The sequence below is a fragment of the Hermetia illucens genome, chromosome 3 (assembly GCF_905115235.1).
Source record: "Hermetia illucens chromosome 3, iHerIll2.2.curated.20191125, whole genome shotgun sequence".
NCBI lineage: Eukaryota > Metazoa > Arthropoda > Insecta > Diptera > Stratiomyidae > Hermetia > Hermetia illucens.
The window spans coordinates 102,980,593-102,998,967 of NC_051851.1; the positions used below are offsets into that span (position 1 = coordinate 102,980,593).

Sequence of the window (18,375 nt, forward strand, 5' to 3'; positions counted from 1 at the left end):
AAAAATTATGAAAGAATATTTTGGGTCTTTAGCTAATTACGAATGGAAAAACGGAAAGATGAATACGCCAACTTCCGGTATTCCGACTTGTTAGAAATTACAGGATGGATTTAGGAAATCTTTTTTTATAATATTTTAGAAAATTTTAGGAAAAACTTTAATATACATTTATCCTGAATTGAAAAGACTCCAAGTATTTATCCACCCCTGAGGATGTAAACAACTAGGCTCAATTTGGTTTGAATATAAGATGGAATCTGCTTTTCCCCCACAACATTCTAAGCACCATCTGCCATTCCCTAGCTTACGCTCATATCAAAATATTTGGGTCCTGATAATATTGTCATTTATGGAAGTCAGAGGCTAAGGGGTAAACCCGTGAAATGTGCACTAATTAGATAAATGCGTTGGTGTTACTAAAACGTTAGATGATTGGAGGCTACAGGCGCTTTGATACGAGCCGCGCACAGTAAGTTTTTGGGCATGCCGTGTTAGGTTAAGGAGTTGGTGCGCAAAAACATCACTTTAAATCTCCGCCTGAGGTTCTTTTTATTTTTTTCGCATTTTTCAGTTCCACAGCTGGAGAGGCGCCGTTACAATGGTGGTTGCCACTTTGCCACGGTTAGCTACCCCGCAGCCGGTGTTTAAGCTTCTTGCGAACTATGCGCAGTGCAGACACCGGTTCCTGCTAAACATTAGCTCTAAACAGATAATGTGTCAAACGACACTGCTTTGTCACCACAAATATCCGCCGCAACGTCCTTTCGCCGACTACAAAAAGGGAAGTTTCCAAACAGTGAATCCAGTAAAAGGCCGTGAAATAATCCAGAATGTCATCGAACAGAAGCGCGATATCCTCCGGCAGAAGAAACTGCATTTGGTCAAAGACCTTCAGGAAACGAAGACCCGAGTTCAGGAGAAGGTTCGCGAAAAAGTCGGGGAGGTTATCGAGAGGGAGAACATATTTACAATCCCAAATTTCCTCACTGTCGGACGCGGCCTCCTCTCACCGTATCTGGGGTACGTGATAATTCAAAGTGATTACAAACTGGCGATGGTCCTACTGATCACGGCCGGCATAACAGATCTGGTAAGATTCCGTTCATGCGTGGAAATCTTGCTCTTATAATTTTCTTTTAAGCTTGACGGGCAGATAGCGAGACGATGGCCGCAACAGGCCAGCAAATTTGGTTCCTTCATTGACCCTATGGCGGATAAACTGCTTATTGGGTCGTTGGTTATATCAATGGGCTATTGCGATTTACTGCCAATTTGGTTGTCCGGTATGATTTTATTCAGAGATGCCTTTTTAATTGGCGCAGGATTTGTTATTCGATACATCAGTCTTCCACCACCTGTATGTACACGTAGTTAACAGCAAAAGCGGCAAACCTAAACTTCACTGAAACCACTTCTTTTCCAGAGAACGTTTACTCGGTACTTCGACGCCACTCACGTTACTGCCCAATTAGAACCTACATTTATTAGCAAAGTAAATACTGTAGTCCAACTACTAACAATCGGTATTAGTCTTGGTGCTCCCATTTGGATGTATGCAGGTAGGTGCTGATTTCACTCTGGAACAATGCAATCTATTTAACCCTTCAAACTCAGATCATCCCGTCCTGCATGGCCTTTGGTACATAACCGGTGCAACCACGGTGGCTGCAGCTCTTAGCTACATTCTCAAGAAAGATACGTACAAGATCCTAAAGAAGCCACACTAGTTACGCCAGCGATTTGTTACGTGGTGAACGATATGTTGTAGATGTACTATTTTCCGAATGTTAATCTGATTTAAAGTGAAAAAAATTGAAAATGGAAAATGCGGTTTTTTAACGAATTGTTTATAATTGAAAATAAAAATTATAAAAGAAAGCAACTGGATTGGAGGTTTTCAATGTAAGAAATTACCAATACGCAGACTCAATACTCAAATTTGTTAGGTGTACGCATAAGTTTTTTTCGGTCTCTCTAAGTCGACAAGTTCACCTCTTTCAAAGTAATTCTTTACTACATTCTAGCCTCATGGGGTCAAGAGTGGGAAAAACCCTGAGGTGACTCATTGGCTGCAACTGGCAAGTGTGTGACTGATTTTGTAATAAAAAATGCAAATTTGCTAGAGTGCGTAGGGAAAAAGAACCAGAGGAGAGGATTGTAACAGGGAATTGTAGGAACAACTGGGCGGGAGCAACATACAGCACATGTCCAGTTTAGGCTATTACCATCTGTGTGGTAGACTTGAAATAGATCGCGTTGATAAAAATAGTGGCAAATCATAGTCAAAATACAAATTGTACCTTTGATCAATTGTGTGAATTTCAAATGTGTAGTATTAGTCGAGGTTTCGGGTATATATTGCAAAGCTTCCTTCCTTTTTTGGCTCAGAACTTTCCTTGGATATTTATCACTGATTTTTGACACAGCAAGAGCTGTTTCGGTTGCTGCATTTTCATTTACGTTGAAATTGATAAATTCTGATTTTATCGCGAGGCTTAAGAAACAAGTCGGAATACCGAAAGCTGGGGCTTCGGGTGTAAACGTTTTGTGTCCATTTTGTGTGAGAAACTTTCTACGCAACATTTTCCAATCGTATAGGACCAAACGACCAAAATATTCCTTCATACTTTTTCAAACTACAAGAAGTACGTACATATTACAGACGTGAATTTTATGCTCACGCTAAACAAACATCATCATCAGCAACAACCGATATCCGGTCTAGGCCTGCCTTAATAAGAAACTCCAGGCATCCCGGTTTTGCACCGAGGTCCACCAATTCGATATCCCTAAAAGCTGTCTGGCGTCCTGACTTCCGCCATCGCTCCATCTCAGGCAGGGTCTGCCTCATCTTCTTTTTCCACCATGGATATTGCCCTTATAGACTTTCCGGGTGGGATCATCCTCATCCATACGGATTAAGTGACCCACCCACCGTAACCTATTAAACCGGATTTTATCTATAACCTGACGGTCACGGTATCGCTCATAGATTTCGTCGTTATGTAGGATACGGAATGGTCCAGCCTCATGTAGGAGGCCAAAAATTCTTCGGAGGATTCTTCTCTCGAACGCGCCAAGAGTTCACAATTTTTCTTGCTAAGAACCCAAGTCTCCGAGGAATACATAAAGACTGGCAAGATCATAGTCTTATACAGTAAGACCTTTGACCCTATGGTGAGACGTTTCGAGCGAAACAGTTTTTGTAAGCTGAAATGGGCTCTGTTGGCTGCCAACAACCATGCGCGGATTTCATCGTGGTAGCTGTAATCTGTTGTGCTTTCGAAATAGGAGAAGTTAGCAACGGAGTTAAAGTTGTAGTTACCTATCTTTATTCTTCCCGTTTGACCAGAGCGGTTTGATGTTGCTGATTGGTTGGTTTTTGGTGCTGACGTTGCCATCATATATTTTGTCTTGTCTTCATTGATGTGCAGCCCGAGATCTCGAACCGCCTGCTCAATCTGTATGAAGGCAGTTTGTACGTCTCGGATCGTTCTTCATGATGTCGATATCGTTAGCATAAGCCAGTAGTTGGGTGGACTTAAAAAGGATCGTACCCCTCGCATTTACCTCAACATCACGGATCACTTTCTCGAGGACCAGCATGATGATCCCCTTGTCGTAGACCGTTGTGGATGTCGAATAGTGCTGAAAGTGATCCTGCTGCTTTTATCTGGCCTTGCACATTGGTCAGGTTCAGCCTAGTCAACAAACAAACATTGCTTATTACCGAACTGTGTACTAATATATGTATCTAAATAAATTGATCACCTATTTTCCATTTACTTCGTGCATAAAGACATATAGATGTAGATATAGAGTACATACATTGAATACCTCTTGTTCAATGTATAAATGTATCTATCCGAATTAGGAACTACCTCAAAGGTTAATTTACATATATGTACATATAAATACATATGTATATATGTTTCTCTGGAGTAATTAATATTGATATATAAATGATTAAAAAACTAAAACGAAATGTTTCCCTGCGACCTCCATTCACGTGAGCTCACTTTGTTGTGGTATTGACAAATTGATATGGTATGATGACGTCATACACGTTTCAAAAGGCACGAAATTCACACAAAATGTAAATGTTTCATCGTCTATAACTTTGTTAATAATAGTTTGATAACTTGACTTTACAGTTCTACCATGAACTTAAGGGGAGTTAACGGCTAAATTTGTAAAATATGCTAATAAACTATTATTAACTATATTTGTGCAGATAGTGGAACGTATTTTGGGGCCTAGATTTCATTTAGATACACCACTGTTTTCAGTTGGATAGGTTCTGGGAACGACACCTGTTACACTTTTTGGAGGTCATATTTTGAATTTGAAGGGAGCAATAGACCACACGGTCTCACCAATTTTTGTGACATTCGGTAAAGCCGTTTCCGAATAAATCGGGTGTGACATCTGTCTATCTAGACAGACATCGACTCGATTCTAATAAGGTTTTATTTCACATAAAAGTGAAGGACACATTCTTCCTATTCAATTTCTATAATCAGATATATCACTTAGCACGGACAGTAAATGATTGGAATCATCATAAAAGAAGACTTGGATGCAATACCACAAGCTTGAAATGGTCCGCCACCCAAATTATCTGAAGTGACGCAGGATGAAATTGCGCGATCAATTAGGACTGGATAATATTAGTGTAGAAACAGTGCGGTTAGTTTCAGTGAAAAGCGGTTCACAAAACCCTGCAAATACAATACAAAAAGAACCATGAAAAAGGATAACATAAAACCCTTACCTTACCTATTTTCGTATACAAAACTGAAATCCGGACTGTACCACAAAATCGTAATAATAACATTAAAAACTAGAAAAATTACTAGGTAGTACTCTGTATGGGGACCTTTAGCACCATATACGTACTTCACTGGGCAGTGGCATGGATTTGACCAAAAGTTAGATATATTCGGCTTGATTTTTTTTATCCTTTTTCGTTCATTCTTTTTGCATTGTATCCAACAGAGTGTACGTAACGTTCTTGTAAAAAACAAAACACATACAACTCCTTTTACCCGCTTTATGAACCCTTATGTATTTCTGGTACAAGAAGGTATCTATTGAGTAAAAGCTTTGCAACTTTGAAGCAAGCAAAAGCGGATGCTGTTTACTATGAGGACGACTGTTGTAGGCTTTTGGGGGTTTCATGGTTGAATGACCGCTAATTGGGACAATTTCTCGGGAGTAGTTGAGCGGCTGTCAATAGAGTCTCTCGCGGGAGTACGCTGTATGCGACTGGGGCGAAATATCAGCTACCCATGGAGCCTGCATAGTGACTGTCGAGGTCCAATAATGCGAGCGGCAACATTTGTCCTTCTCCTCCCACCCCAAATGGAGCTACTACCGCGACCGACTCTATAACGCTCTTCTCCTCTCCCTATAGCGATAGCATAGTGGTACGTAGTACCACCTACGCAAAATTGACTTTGGTCTAACGCGGAAGGGCGGGATCCCCGCCAGGTCCCTGCGATTAGCTTCGGCCCATCTCCAGGTAGGACAGGAAAAAATGTGGACGGTTTCAATTGTGGGAAGTTTGAACATCGGGCATAGGAGTGAAAATTGATACAGGTGGAGTCTTTTTGCGTTCGTTGCAGCGTTGTGACTTCTGTGCTACGCGAGATCACGATCCTTGGAGCTTTTTGCGCAAATATCTGACGGAACAGAATCAACCAAAAAACGAGTAAAAGCTGTCCTTTGGTATGATGAGGTGAAGTGTGAGATGCAAGAGGGGAGATTTTCAAAAGTCGAAGTGGGAAGGAGTAACTGAAGTTCACGTTGATTGTTGAGTGTAGAAACAAATATTGTTGCTACTTAAAGGACAGAAGAAGTTATTGATGATGACGGAGGGGAAATATTTCGGTCGTTATTTGAGGAAGGAAAGGTAAGGAAAGACAAGAAGATGGTCATCCAGTGGTGAAGGGGCTGCATGTTAGGATTAAGGAAACCATAATCAGAATGTGCCAGAACAGCGAGAGTAAGGAAAAATTCCATACGAGGTGAATCGGAACAAGGAGACATTAGGTAGGGTCCTAGAGAGGAGAGGACCGTAGAACTGTCCGTATCATTTAAGCGGTCCCGGGTTTGCCTCCAACAGCAAGTGGTGCTGGGCGTATTTTTCAGTAATCCCGTTGTGTTTGGCTCATAATTGTGAATGAAGAGGAGATTAATCTTCGGGAGTTTAGGACTGAATTTGAGCATTTGTCAGACTGTAAACTTTGGCGGTCGAGGAAGAGAAAACCGACAAGTACACAGTTAAAGGAGGTACTAGAGTTATCGGACACCCTTGACCAGGAAGAGATGGATGGCATTGCTCAGCTGTGCATGAAGGATAATGATCTACTCCCTAGAGATAAGTTACCATTCACGGACGGAAAAACTTTCTTGATTCCTCTATTGTCGGGTGCAATGCGCGCGAATAAGCCACAGTACCTGGTACCGCAAGCTCATCGGGGTGAGTGCATGTAGCAAATAAAGAAACTTTTGAAGGACGATACAATTGAGGCGAGTTATAGTCCGTACAACTCCCCATCCTCCCACTGGAACCGAAGAAACAACTAAAGGGTGAAGAACAATTTTTTTCGGGTATGCATAGATTTCCGGGATCTGAATACCAAAATGGTACCTATGTAGGTCGCACCCACTACCGCGAATTGATGATATCTTCAGTCGACTTGGGAATTCCAGATATTTTTCTACACTTGACTTAGCACGAGGGTATCAGCAGATTCTTATCGATCGGGAGGATAGGGGTAGAATTGTATTAAATTTTATGTACCAGTACCGAAAGTTCGTAGCTTAAGATAGAAAAAAAATTTTTTTGATACAATTTTTATAGTACGATTTGTTTTAAGCCTGAAAACAGGCCTTAGTTTCGGCGATTACCTTTCCATCCGTGCTAAATTTCTTTCCAGCAACCATTCTCTTGAGGTCTTAGAACCAGAAAAGTCGCTGGGGGCCAGATCTCGAGAATACGATGGTTGCGGAAGCAATTCGAAACCGAATTCATGTAATTTTGCAATCGCTTTCACTGATTTGTGACACGGTGCATTGTCTTGATGAAACACCACTTTCTTTTTCTTCAAATGGGGCCGTTTTTCTGAGATTTCATCCTTCAAACGCTCCAATAAAGCTGTGTAATAGTCGCTGTTGGTGGTTGCCTTCTCAACATACTGATGCCATAGCCTTGCTAGCCGACTATTGCGTCTTTGCACGCTTTGCAGTCGGTTCACCACGTGCAGTTCACTCAGATGACGATCGTTATGATTTTGGTGTGAAATAATGGAGCCATGTTTCGTCCTTTATCACATACTGGTGCATAAATTCAGGTTTTTATGAAAGAAGCGCTTCAAAACTGCTCAGAATCGTCAACCCGTTCGTTATTGGTCGATTGTGAGCACATGCCATTAATCAAAGGAATAGAGATTGAGACACACGAAAGTGTCAAAATTTCGTGACGTCATGAAAACCCCTTCGCCACTTATAAGGGACAGATTTTTTTCGTTAAACCAGTGCGAATAAGCAGCGAGTCCCGATTTTTAATAAATTTCATGCGTTAATTATTTCGATATTTTTTTGTTGATAAACATTCAGTAGAATGCGGTCTGCACTATACGGTTTCGATAATGGTAGCGAGAAAAGGAATAAAAATGATAGAAAGGCAAAAATAAGCTTCCATTCATTTCGAAAGTGTCTTGAACTTAGTAAGAAATGGAAAGTGAAGTGGTGCCCCACGGACAAATTTAATGCGGCTACTTTTACGATCTGCAGCAAGCAGCAGACTTCTACGGCAAACAGGTGCCTACGAAAGGAACTTGCAGCATGAAGTTCTCAGTTGGTTATTAAACATTTTAGAGTCGGTTTTTGCTGCGCAAAATAAAGTTTACATTATAGAAACAAAGCAAAAATAATACAAATATTCTTTAGATAAAATATAGTGAGAAAGAACTTCAATTAGATTTATCTTATTTTCAATTATTTTCTAATTTGGATGGGAAAAGCTGGCCTCCATTCTGAGGCTGTACAGATGAATAAGAAAAAAATAAATTAAAAGGAAATGTTAAATTAGTGTTTCATGTTTTTTTTTCCCGTGCAGGATATTCTAATAAGAGGAATATGTGGTTGATGGACGATGCATCATTGCATCTCCCCAAAAGTGCAATATCAGATGCTTTTGCTAGTTGCGAATGGGAGAAACGGCTTGAGAAGAGAGGCAACCAAACGATAGTTAAAGAGATCTTTCAAAAGTATGAATAGTTTTAAAAGAGTTTAAAATAAAACACCAAGAACAGTTTATTTGATTAAGGAATAGAGAAGAAATCGCCGATGAAGCTAAACAAATAGAGGAACCTCTGCAATGTGATTTTGCCAAATGTACGCTGAAAGGAGAACTGGAAGAGGCAAGAATGATAATGTAAGTAGGAAAACTTCAAAAAGGAATGTCCCTAATTTATAATTGCTTTAATTAAAAGTTGATGAGTACCTATTTGAAACGTAGTTTGCTGCTCCTGGATAGGTAGAGGTTATTAGCACAAATTCGTTCAACATTTTTTAACTATCTACAGAAATGAACTAAAAGAGAAGCTCGGTAAAATGAAAATGGAAAATGATAGACTGCTGGGAGAAAATACAAAATTGAAAGAAGAGGTAAGAGAAGATAGAAAACATATTTACTGATAGGCAAATAAAGAAATTAAAAAATACAGAGAAAGGAGTACAATGGTGTGGGGATGACATCGCCAAGTCCATTCATTCGAATGGAGCAAGATCTTATAAGCTGCTCCTAAAAAGAAATTTTCCGTACTCATCTGTTAAGACGCTACAATGATGGGCACAAAAAAATTAACATCCAGCCTGGAATATTAAAGCCGGTTTCGAAAATTATGAAGAATGCTGATTTACCCCCTCGGGACACAATTTGTGTCATTCATTCCATGAAATAAAAGTAAGAGAGGCATATGGTTACCACCAATCAAGCAGATACAACTTTATGCCCAGCTGTCAATGTGTAAGTAGCAATGCTAAGAGGCCTTTTCGGTACCGCAGAATGTGGGTATACTATTCAGGCAATAGTCAGCGATTTTTGCGCCCTTCATAGAGAACTAGGAGTGAGATTTGAAAATGCTTCGTAAGATTATAGCTTCGCATATTCAGTTTCCCATATTATAAGATTGTGGTATCTTAGAATTATTAACCCATCGCGACCGGACAGCAAAATCTTCGTGTTCGCTGATGTTCCCCCTCTGAGAAAACTCCTGCGAAATCACTTCGTCGATAATGGCTTCTTTTTTCAATGTGTGACAATCGAGGGCGATATTATAGAAAACTTTTATCCTTTACTTCAGATGAACTGAGCATCACACATAAGGTTTCCTTGGCAAATTTAAATATGAAAGGCGCACAGCGGCAGAAAGTAAAGATCGCCATAAAGTTGTTCTCCCACACCATTGCTATGGCTCTCTATAGGGCTGGAACTCTTTGTTACCTTGATGGTCAACCGTAGTTGCAATGTTCAACATTTGTCAAATTGGTATTGCTATATTTAACTTACTTTGAAAACTTTAATCACTACAATAAATTGTAGATAAATGACTGGTTCGACGTTCTAAACGTAAGAGTTGCAAGCGCTGATTGTAGCGTTAGAGTGAAAACGTTCGGCCTAGCGAATCAAGTGCAGAGCGAAATCATAACGGACATGAACCGGACAATGCAAGACATGCGAGTAAAGGGAAAGATAATACTTCTCCCTTTCCAAAAAGGTTTTAATTTTGTAGAAAGCCTGTAAAGTAAATAAAAATAAAATAAAATGTTCACAGGTATCTTGCAAACGAACAAAACACTGGTCGAGCTGTTTAACTGTTTGGAGGAAAAATACGTCACGAAGTATATCATTACCTACCGGTTAAATCAGGATATTTTGGAAAACTTCCTTTCCATTATAAGAAGACAAGGCATCCTGATCAGTTGAAATTCAAGTACAGGCTGCCACTCTATGTTACGAGCCATAACGAAGGAGCTGTGTCCAATTCGGTTAACACCGACATAGACGATACTCCTGACTTGAATCCTGTAGTTACACTTTTTTTAGGAATTGGGGAGTCCTAAGTCCGCATCCACTTAATGCCGGACCGGACCAAATGGAGAGCAACTCGTTCCCACTCTTTATAGTCCACGGATTGCTCTTTTGAGTTTAATACCCAAGGTTCAAAAAGTTGCCTCTGCCCTGGTACGAAACCGTAGCCGTTTTCGCCCCTCTTTTACATCTGTTTATCTATCATGTTATCCTGCAATGTTCAATTGGTTAGTTTAAATACCCTCTCATCGATTATAAACTCAAAGATTTGACATTCAACAGCCGATTTGAGTTTTTTTATGACGTCATACGCAGAACGACTGCCGAATTTTGCGCGAAATTTCGCAATCTGGTTTTCTTTAATTCATGACCCAATCCAAACATTCATGCACGATATGTCAACACGTTCATTTCATAGCTATCTCGATCAACTTCACTTTACGCTTTACTTTACACTCAAAAAAAAAAAATAGTCCGACAACTGTCAAATTTGGACACGTGTCTTTTGGAGGTTAGGGTCCACTAACTGGGTGTTAGCCTACGAACCTTTCAGCCAAGCTGTTACAGTTGAAAATGTTACCTTTCGAAATTAAAACCACACCGGCCATTCTCGAGTCTGCTAAACCAGGTCTTGGCAGGATTACAACGTATAATATACTTGGTATACCTGGATGTGGTTGTATTTGCTAAAAATTTATATGGGTACAAGCGAAAATCGGAGGAGGTATTTCAGCAATTTCAAGCCAATTTGAGGTTAGAGGAATTACACCCGAGCCCAATCTTACAGAAAAAGTCCGGAACTTTCCGCGAACCTGGATTCGTGAACATCGCGACTCCTATTAATCGTTTGGTGAGACAAGATGTGAAATTTGTTTGGGATGAGGGGTGCAAGAATGCCTTTGATTAAAAAGGAAACTGGTCTCGCCTCCCGTCTTGTCGTACCCCCAATTTGATAAGGAATTTGCTTTGGTGAAAGATGCTGGTGGAGATATTCTGGGTGCAATATTGGAGCAAGAACGACGGCTAGTGGGATACGCGAGCTAAATGCTGAGCAAGGCGGAAAAGAATTACTTCACCTCAGAACGGAAAATTTTAGGATTGACTTGGGCAACTCGAAATTAGCACTATTACCTATGTGTGAAGCTATTACCGCTATTAGGGAGGCCATTTAAGATTATTACGGATCACTAGCCATTCAAGTCAATATTAAAGGATATAGACACCACTAGCGGGATACTTCGTCTTAAGCAAAAATTATCCGAGTGAGTTACTATATAGGTCTGGCGTTTGATAGGGATTGCGGATGCCTTGAGTTGTTCAATGGTAATGCTGTCAAAGGTGCGGATGGAGGTAAATGGAAAAGTCGTGGACAATAAATTGGAGGGCAATGGGGAGGAAATGAGACCGGACAATGAGGGAAATTAAGCGCTCGGGAAATAAAGATTCCAGAGGAAATACGGCTAGTGTTTAGAGACTACCATGATTCCAGGTTTGGAGGCAAAACGTTCGCTAAAGTCAGGAGGCTTTTCAGGTGGAAAGGAATGAAGAAAGACGTCCAGCGAGCCATGACCAAGAAGCCAACACAGTAGCCAAGGTGTTGTTTGCTGAAATAATTAGTAACTATTCATTGCCACGGGCCATTGTAACAGATCGGGGAGCAAACTTACCCGGTGAGGTTTTCAAATCTATTATTTACTATTAAGATATGTCGTGGATTACGGGATTACGATGAATACTTCAGGACGGCGGCTCACGCTTATAAAAACACACCTCACTCGGGAACGGGGTTATGTCCGATGGAAACTTTCTTGTGGTTTGCGTCGGATATATCTAGTACTCCTCCTCCTAGTAATCCTCCGAACAATTTTTGGCCCCCTACATGAGGATGGACGATTCCGTAGCCTACACAATGACGAAATCTATGAGCGATACCATGACCGTCCGGGTGTGGATAAAATCCGGCTCAATAGGTTACGGTGGGCGGGTCACTTAATCCGTATGGATGAGGATGATCCAACCCGGAAAGTCTATAAGGGCAATATCTATGGTAAAAAAAGAAGACGAGGCAGACCCTGCCTAAGATGGAGTGATGGCGTAGGCCAGGACGCCAGACCGCTTTTGGGGATATCGAATTGGTGGACCTCGGCGCAAAACCGGGATGTCTGGAGTTCCTTATTAAGGCAGACCTAGACCGGATACCGGTTGTTGCGCCGTTGATGATGATGATATCTAGTACTAGTAGCTCCAAGGGAACTGTTGAGCCGGTTTACAATGATCGGTTATACGAGAAGCAACTCAGTTGGAAGTTGCAAGTTGCTTACAGGCATGCGAGGGAAAATTTAGGTGTCCAAGAGGGGATACGGTAAAAAGAGGAAACCCATTCGGGGACATCGGGGATAGTATCCTGCAGAGAGATACGCGAAGATCGAGTAGGTTGGATTCTATCTTCCAAGGCGCGTATAAAGTTGTTAATGTCCATTCCCCCGAAAATACACAATTTTAGTGAGTGTGAAGTTGTGACGGGCCCACGTGAGCAGAGTGAGTAAGAATTTTTAATACATTCAAAAAGGAAAGAGTAATGTAATTTTCTTAACCAGGTGAACGGACAATTTTATTCAATAGACGAACGAGCGGACCGGCGACAGATGCTGTAATTGTCATGGCTAAGTACAATCGTTCCCCATTTATATACATGTTTCTTTTGGAAATCGTAAATACGGTTCTTGCTTTGATGTGTTCAAAGGGTTATAAAACAGCTCTTGCCTTTTCATTAACAGCAACCGCTCTCGCAGTGTCCCAATTTCCCTTGCAACGATTTCGTGTTAAAGGTATGCAGAAACTCACAGTTCTCTAGCTGTCACTGTCACCTGTAGCGCGTTGCTGAATACCATCTATAAAATATTCCCCACTATCTTGATAAGCCTCCTTGTTTCTCGATTTCACACACCTGATTCCCGCCGTTATTTTTCTGTCTGTGAACTCGCTTCTCCGCTGGACGGAGTTCATAGTAAGTCTCTGCGCATAGCCGCTTTCTTTGAGGTTGCTACATTGCCCAGAATTCACCATTCTTTTGTTCCGTTGTTATTTTAAGATCATCGACTATGACCATACCAATGATAGTGGTTGCAATTTATGTTGAGTGTGATAACTGGAATGGTATTTCCGTATTTCGTGCAGTCGCACAAATAGCTAAAATGTTTTAGGGTATCAAATGAAAGGGTTCTATCAGCACTTTTTGAAAGTGGTCTTATTTCTGATACTGGGTGAAACATAGGAGAGTGAGGGCTCAAAATGTATACCCCGGAAAGTGAAACAACTCTCGATCTCAGAACATATCCAACCGGAAAATCTGAAAAATTTCACAATGATGTACGTATAAAAAATTGGGCCTACATTTTTATAGCTGCTCAAATTTCATAATAGCATATTACCTTTATACCAACGGTATAAAATTTGGTACCATTATTGCTAATAAAATAATATATAATTTTGGAAGTTTGAAGTAAATAGCCCTATTATTAACAAAGTTATAGAAAATCAAAGGTCGACCTAAATCATGGATGACATTATACAAAGTGAACTCATATGAACGGCGGAATATTTTGAATTTTTGGCTATGTACATACGAATGGAAAAACGTGCACAAGAGATTTCTCACACAAAATCAACACAAAACCTTTATACCCGAGGTGTACAGCTTCCAGGGTTCCCACCTTTTTGAATATGTGTGTTCATATTGTGTCGGCAAAACAATGAATTCAACAATAAATTCGAGAAACTGGAATGCGCATGAGGAAAGTTGGGACGATTTTGCTTCATCGCCATCGTCGAAGCTTTGACAGTCCATTTCGTTCATTGGTTTTCAGGATCTCCTTCCTCCAACCACCTCCATCCATCGACCGCGTGCTCCAGTTTCGAAGCATAGGTACTATAATCGATTTGTATACCCGGAGCTTTGCTATCCTGTGTACAGATGGCTTTTAAAATCGGCAGCACCTTCTACTCGGTCTTGCTGTTTGCGAATTCAGCGTTTTATTGTATTTTCATGTATTACTTCGCTGATACACTTTCAACCCATCATCGAAATGTTCACACACAATTAATGTAATAGCAAGTTTCTAACACCAAAAGAAATAGTAAATAGTTGTTGCAAACGTTCGTTTTGTTTTCTATATGATCGAGGTAAATTTTCCTTTTTGATATTTTCATCATTACAGGGTAAAACAAGGGATCTCAGTATGATAGAGCATCGCATTCTTCCTATTTCTAATCTAAGTACCGTTTTTCTGTCAACAATAGCACCGGACTTGTCGCTTCACGTATTCATCATCATCATCATCAACGGCGCAACAACCGGTATCCGGTCTAGGCCTGCCTTAATAAGGAACTCCAGACATCCCGGTTTTGCGCCGAGGTCCACCAATTCGATATCCCTAAAAGCTGTCTGGCGTCCTGGCCCACGCCATCGCTCCATCTTAGGCAGGGTCTGCCTCGTCTTCTTTTCCTACCATAGATATTGCCCTTATAGACTTTCCGGGTGGGATCATCTTCATCCATACGGATTAAGTGACCCGCCCACCGTAACCTATTGAGCCGGATTTTATCCACAACCGTACGGTCATGGTATCGCTCATAGATTTCGTCATTGTGTAGGCTACGGAATCGTCCATCCTCATGTAGGGGGCCAAAAATTCTTCGGAGGATTCTTCTCTCGAACGCGGCCAAGAGTTCGCAATTTTTCTTGCTAAGAACCCAAGTTTCCGAGGAATACATGAGGACTGGCAAGATCATAGTCTTGTACAGTAAGAGCTTTGACCCTATGGTGAGACGTTTCGAGCGGAACAGTCTTTGTAAACTGAAGTAGGCTCTGTTGGCTGACAACAACCGTGCGCGGATTTCCTCATCGTAGTTGTTATCGGTTGTGATTTTCGACCCTAGATAGGAGAAATTGTCAACGGTCTCAAAGTTGTATTCCCCTATCCTTATTCTTGTTCGTGCTTGTGTTTGACCAGTGCGGTTTGATGTTGTTGGTTGATTCGTCTTCGGTGCTGACGTTGCCACCATGTATTTTGTCTTGCCTTCATTGATGTGCAGCCCAAGATCTCGCGCCGCCTGCTCGATCTGGATGAAGGCAGTTTGAACGTCTCGGGTGGTTCTTCCCATGATGTCGATATCGTCAGCATAGGCCAGTAGTTGGGTGGACTTGAAGAGGATCGTACCTCTTGCATTCACCTCAGCATCACGGATCACCTTCTCGAGCGCCAGGTTAAAGAGGACGCATGATAGCGCATCCCCTTGTCGTAGACCGTTGTTGATGTCGAATGGTCTTGAGAGTGATCCTGCTGCTTTTATCTGGCCTCGCACATTGGTCAGGGTCAGCCTAGTCAGTCTTATTAATTTCGTCGGGATACCGAATTCTCTCATGGCCGTGTACAGTTTTACCCTGGCTATGCTATCATAGGCGGCTTTAAAGTCGATGAACAGATGGTGCAACTGTTGTCCATATTCCAACAGTTTTTCCATCGCCTGCCGCAGAGAGAAAATCTGATCTGTTGCTGATTTGCCTGGAGTGAAGCCTCTTTGGTATGGGCCAATGATGTTCTGGGCGTATGGGGCTATCCGGCCTAGCAAGATAGTGGAGAATATCTTATAGATGGTACTCAGCAACGTGATACCTCTATAATTGCTGCACTGTGTGATATCTCCCTTTTTATGTATGAGACAGATTATGCCTCGCTGCCAATCGTCAGGCATTGATTCGCTGTCCCATACCTTGAGCACAAGTTGATGAACCACTTGGTGTAACTGGTCGCCTCCATATTTAACCAATTCGGCTGTAATTCCATCGGCTCCTGGCGACTTATGATTTTTTAGCCGATGAATTGCACGGACTGTTTCTCCTAAACTTGGTGGTGGCAGTATTTGTCCGTCGTCTTCAGTTGGCGGGACCTCCAACTCGCCGATGTTCTGGTTGTTCAGTAGCTCATCAAAGTACTCAACCCATCGCTCTAATATGCCCATTCTGTCGGAAATCAGATTTCCCTCTTTGTCTCGGCAGGATGAGCATCGAGGTGTATAAGGCTTCATCCTGCTGACTTGTTGGTAAAACTTCCGCGCCTGGTGCGGTTGCTCCCTGTACTTTTCTAGTTCACAGACTTGTTGGTTCTCCCAGGCTTCCTTTTTCCGTCTGTGAAGTCGCTTCTCCGCTCGACGGAGTTCGTGATAAGTCTCTGCGCGTGCCCGCGTTCTTTGAGAATGCAACATTACTCGGTATGCGGCATTCTTCCGTTCCGTTGCTAGCTTACATTCATCGTCAAACCAGCCGTTCCGACTCCTTTTGCGGCTGGGGCCAAGTATATTTGTGGCCGTATCCATGATAACGTTCTTCAGATGGTTGTGAAGATCATTAGTTGATGCTTCATCTCCAGGTCCTCTATTGACTGCGGTTATTGCGGCATCCATTTCCCTCTTATAGGTGTCGCGGAGGGTTGTGTTGTGGATGGCTTCAGTGTTCACTCTCACCTGATTGTCAGAGGGGATTCTAGGTGGTATTGTTATTCGAGCTCGGAGCACCATGCCAACGAGATAGTGATCCGAGTCTATATTGGCCCCCTATATGTTCTGACATTCATCAAGGCTGAGAGGTGGCGGCGTTCGATCAACACGTGGTCAATTTGGTTGAAAGTGGTCCCGTCTGGAGAGGCCCACGTATGTTTGTGGACCGCTTTCCGCGCAAACCAGGTACTTCCAACAACCATTTCGTGTGACCCTGCTAATTGAATAGTCCGCAGTCCGTTATCATTTGTTTTTTCGCGTAAGCTATGGGAGCCAACGTATCGCCTGAATACGGGCTCCTTCCCTACTTGGCTGTTGAAATCCCCAAGTATGATTTTGATATCATAGCTTCACGTATTAACAGTACTAAATCTGCTTTCAGTGTTTTGTTCAAAATTTTGAAAGCAACTATCTCAATAAAGACATCAAGTGTTGGTTGTTTCATACTCTATACCGCAATATGCTGACATCACATCGAAAATAAAACCGCCACTGTTATTCTTAAGCGTCAAACTCATCGGTATACTTTGACAATTTCAAATGAAGAATTTCAAATGCTGGCCCAATTGCCCATGAAAGTATTGCCCAGGTAGAAGTGGTGGCGGATAAGTCACACATTGATTTTCTCAATGGGATTTTCGCCAACAACTCCATTGCGAGCTATGTCGTGTTATGGAAATCATTATCCCATTATGATCTGCGAATAAATTCACCTGGAATTACGTGACGCAGAACAGTAGAGGAAGAGTGTAAGATTCTCGGAAAATCGTAGATATAATTAGACCACCAACAAATATCGAAAACTGAAAAAAGTTAATCGGTGAAGGTTTCTACCCAAGCAATTTCCCGAAATCCTGGCAGGTCGTTTTGGGAAAAGCTGTGGCAAACGAACAGACATACAGTAACCTGTTTTTAATAAAGATTTGTTTTAGACAAAGCCTTAGAAAGTGCAATTTACAAAGCATATACATATACCATAAAATGTCGGACAAATATACCCCATGAATTTTCAATGGGGTTAAGGTTAAGGAGCGGAATCGTCCTTTCTCCAACTTATCCACATTGGGGCGAACTGTTCCAAATTAATTACCGACAGAAGCGCGAGCCGTTTTCATGCAACCGTTCCACTTCGAATTTTACTTCTTGAAACCAGTTTTAGTCAAAGCAATCGTTCTTTTGACACTAGATGTTATCGCAGTGCTTCTCAAATAAGTTTATCTGATACAAAGTCATACATCCTTTGCAAAAAACCAATGTTTCCCCTTAAGCAACCGCGCAGTGTGTATTGTGTCAGTACTTCCGCAGTTCATGGTTAACCCGGCTTGGTTCACAGCCGTTCAACGATATTAGGGATTTTTTTTTAATAGGGTAGTTGAATACGTTTACGCACAGAGGGTTGGACTTCCGCAACAGCACGCTGTCGAAGTACCAACTAAACACCTCCCTGTCATCAGAGAACTAGCCTGGAACCGTTTTACACATTACTTCGGGCTATCCCTCCCGCTCTCCCGGCTTTAGGAGCCTTCAAGTCTGGGAATTCCTTTCATCAACGGGAGAGGAAGAGAGGAAGGGAGTTGTTAGTTCAGGGAACCCCTTACCGTCCGATCCGTCCGCCGGTCGAGTTCAATCTTCTTTTCAATAAGAAGAGCCCGAACATAATGCAAAATACGATTCCAGCTGCCAGCGCTCTGCAGCATCTCCCTGACAATGTTGTCTGG

At 41.8% G+C, this 18,375-nt stretch overlaps 1 protein-coding gene across 2 annotated transcripts; it reads left to right on the forward strand.

Annotated features, from left to right (window-relative positions):
• The first annotated feature begins 307 nt into the window (after positions 1-307).
• Positions 308-1,887, forward strand: LOC119652843 (probable cardiolipin synthase (CMP-forming)). Of its 2 annotated transcripts, none has more exons than XM_038057181.1 (5): positions 308-469; positions 543-1,090; positions 1,142-1,357; positions 1,424-1,559; positions 1,615-1,887. In XM_038057181.1, the coding sequence occupies exons 2-5, from the start codon at positions 599-601 to the stop codon at positions 1,725-1,727; spliced, it is 957 nt and encodes a 318-aa protein (XP_037913109.1). In that variant the 5' UTR covers positions 308-469; positions 543-598; the 3' UTR covers positions 1,728-1,887. The 2 variants fall into 2 exon arrangements, with proteins under 2 accessions (XP_037913109.1, XP_037913108.1); XM_038057180.1 differs by having other exon boundaries at positions 309-469; positions 572-1,090.
• Positions 1,888-18,375: the final 16,488 nt, after the last annotated feature.

What these genes read in the sequence shown, in the direction of transcription:
- LOC119652843 (XM_038057181.1), top strand. Translation starts at nt 599, where the DNA reads ATGGTGGTTGCCACTTTGCCACGGTTAGCTACCCCGCAGCCGGTGTTT. An exon ending in CGGCCGGCATAACAGATCTG is followed by an intron (nt 1,091 to 1,141) that starts GTAAGATTCCGT and finishes TTTTCTTTTAAG; the next exon opens with CTTGACGGGCAGATAGCGAG. An exon ending in ACATCAGTCTTCCACCACCT is followed by an intron (nt 1,358 to 1,423) that starts GTATGTACACGT and finishes CTTCTTTTCCAG; the next exon opens with AGAACGTTTACTCGGTACTT.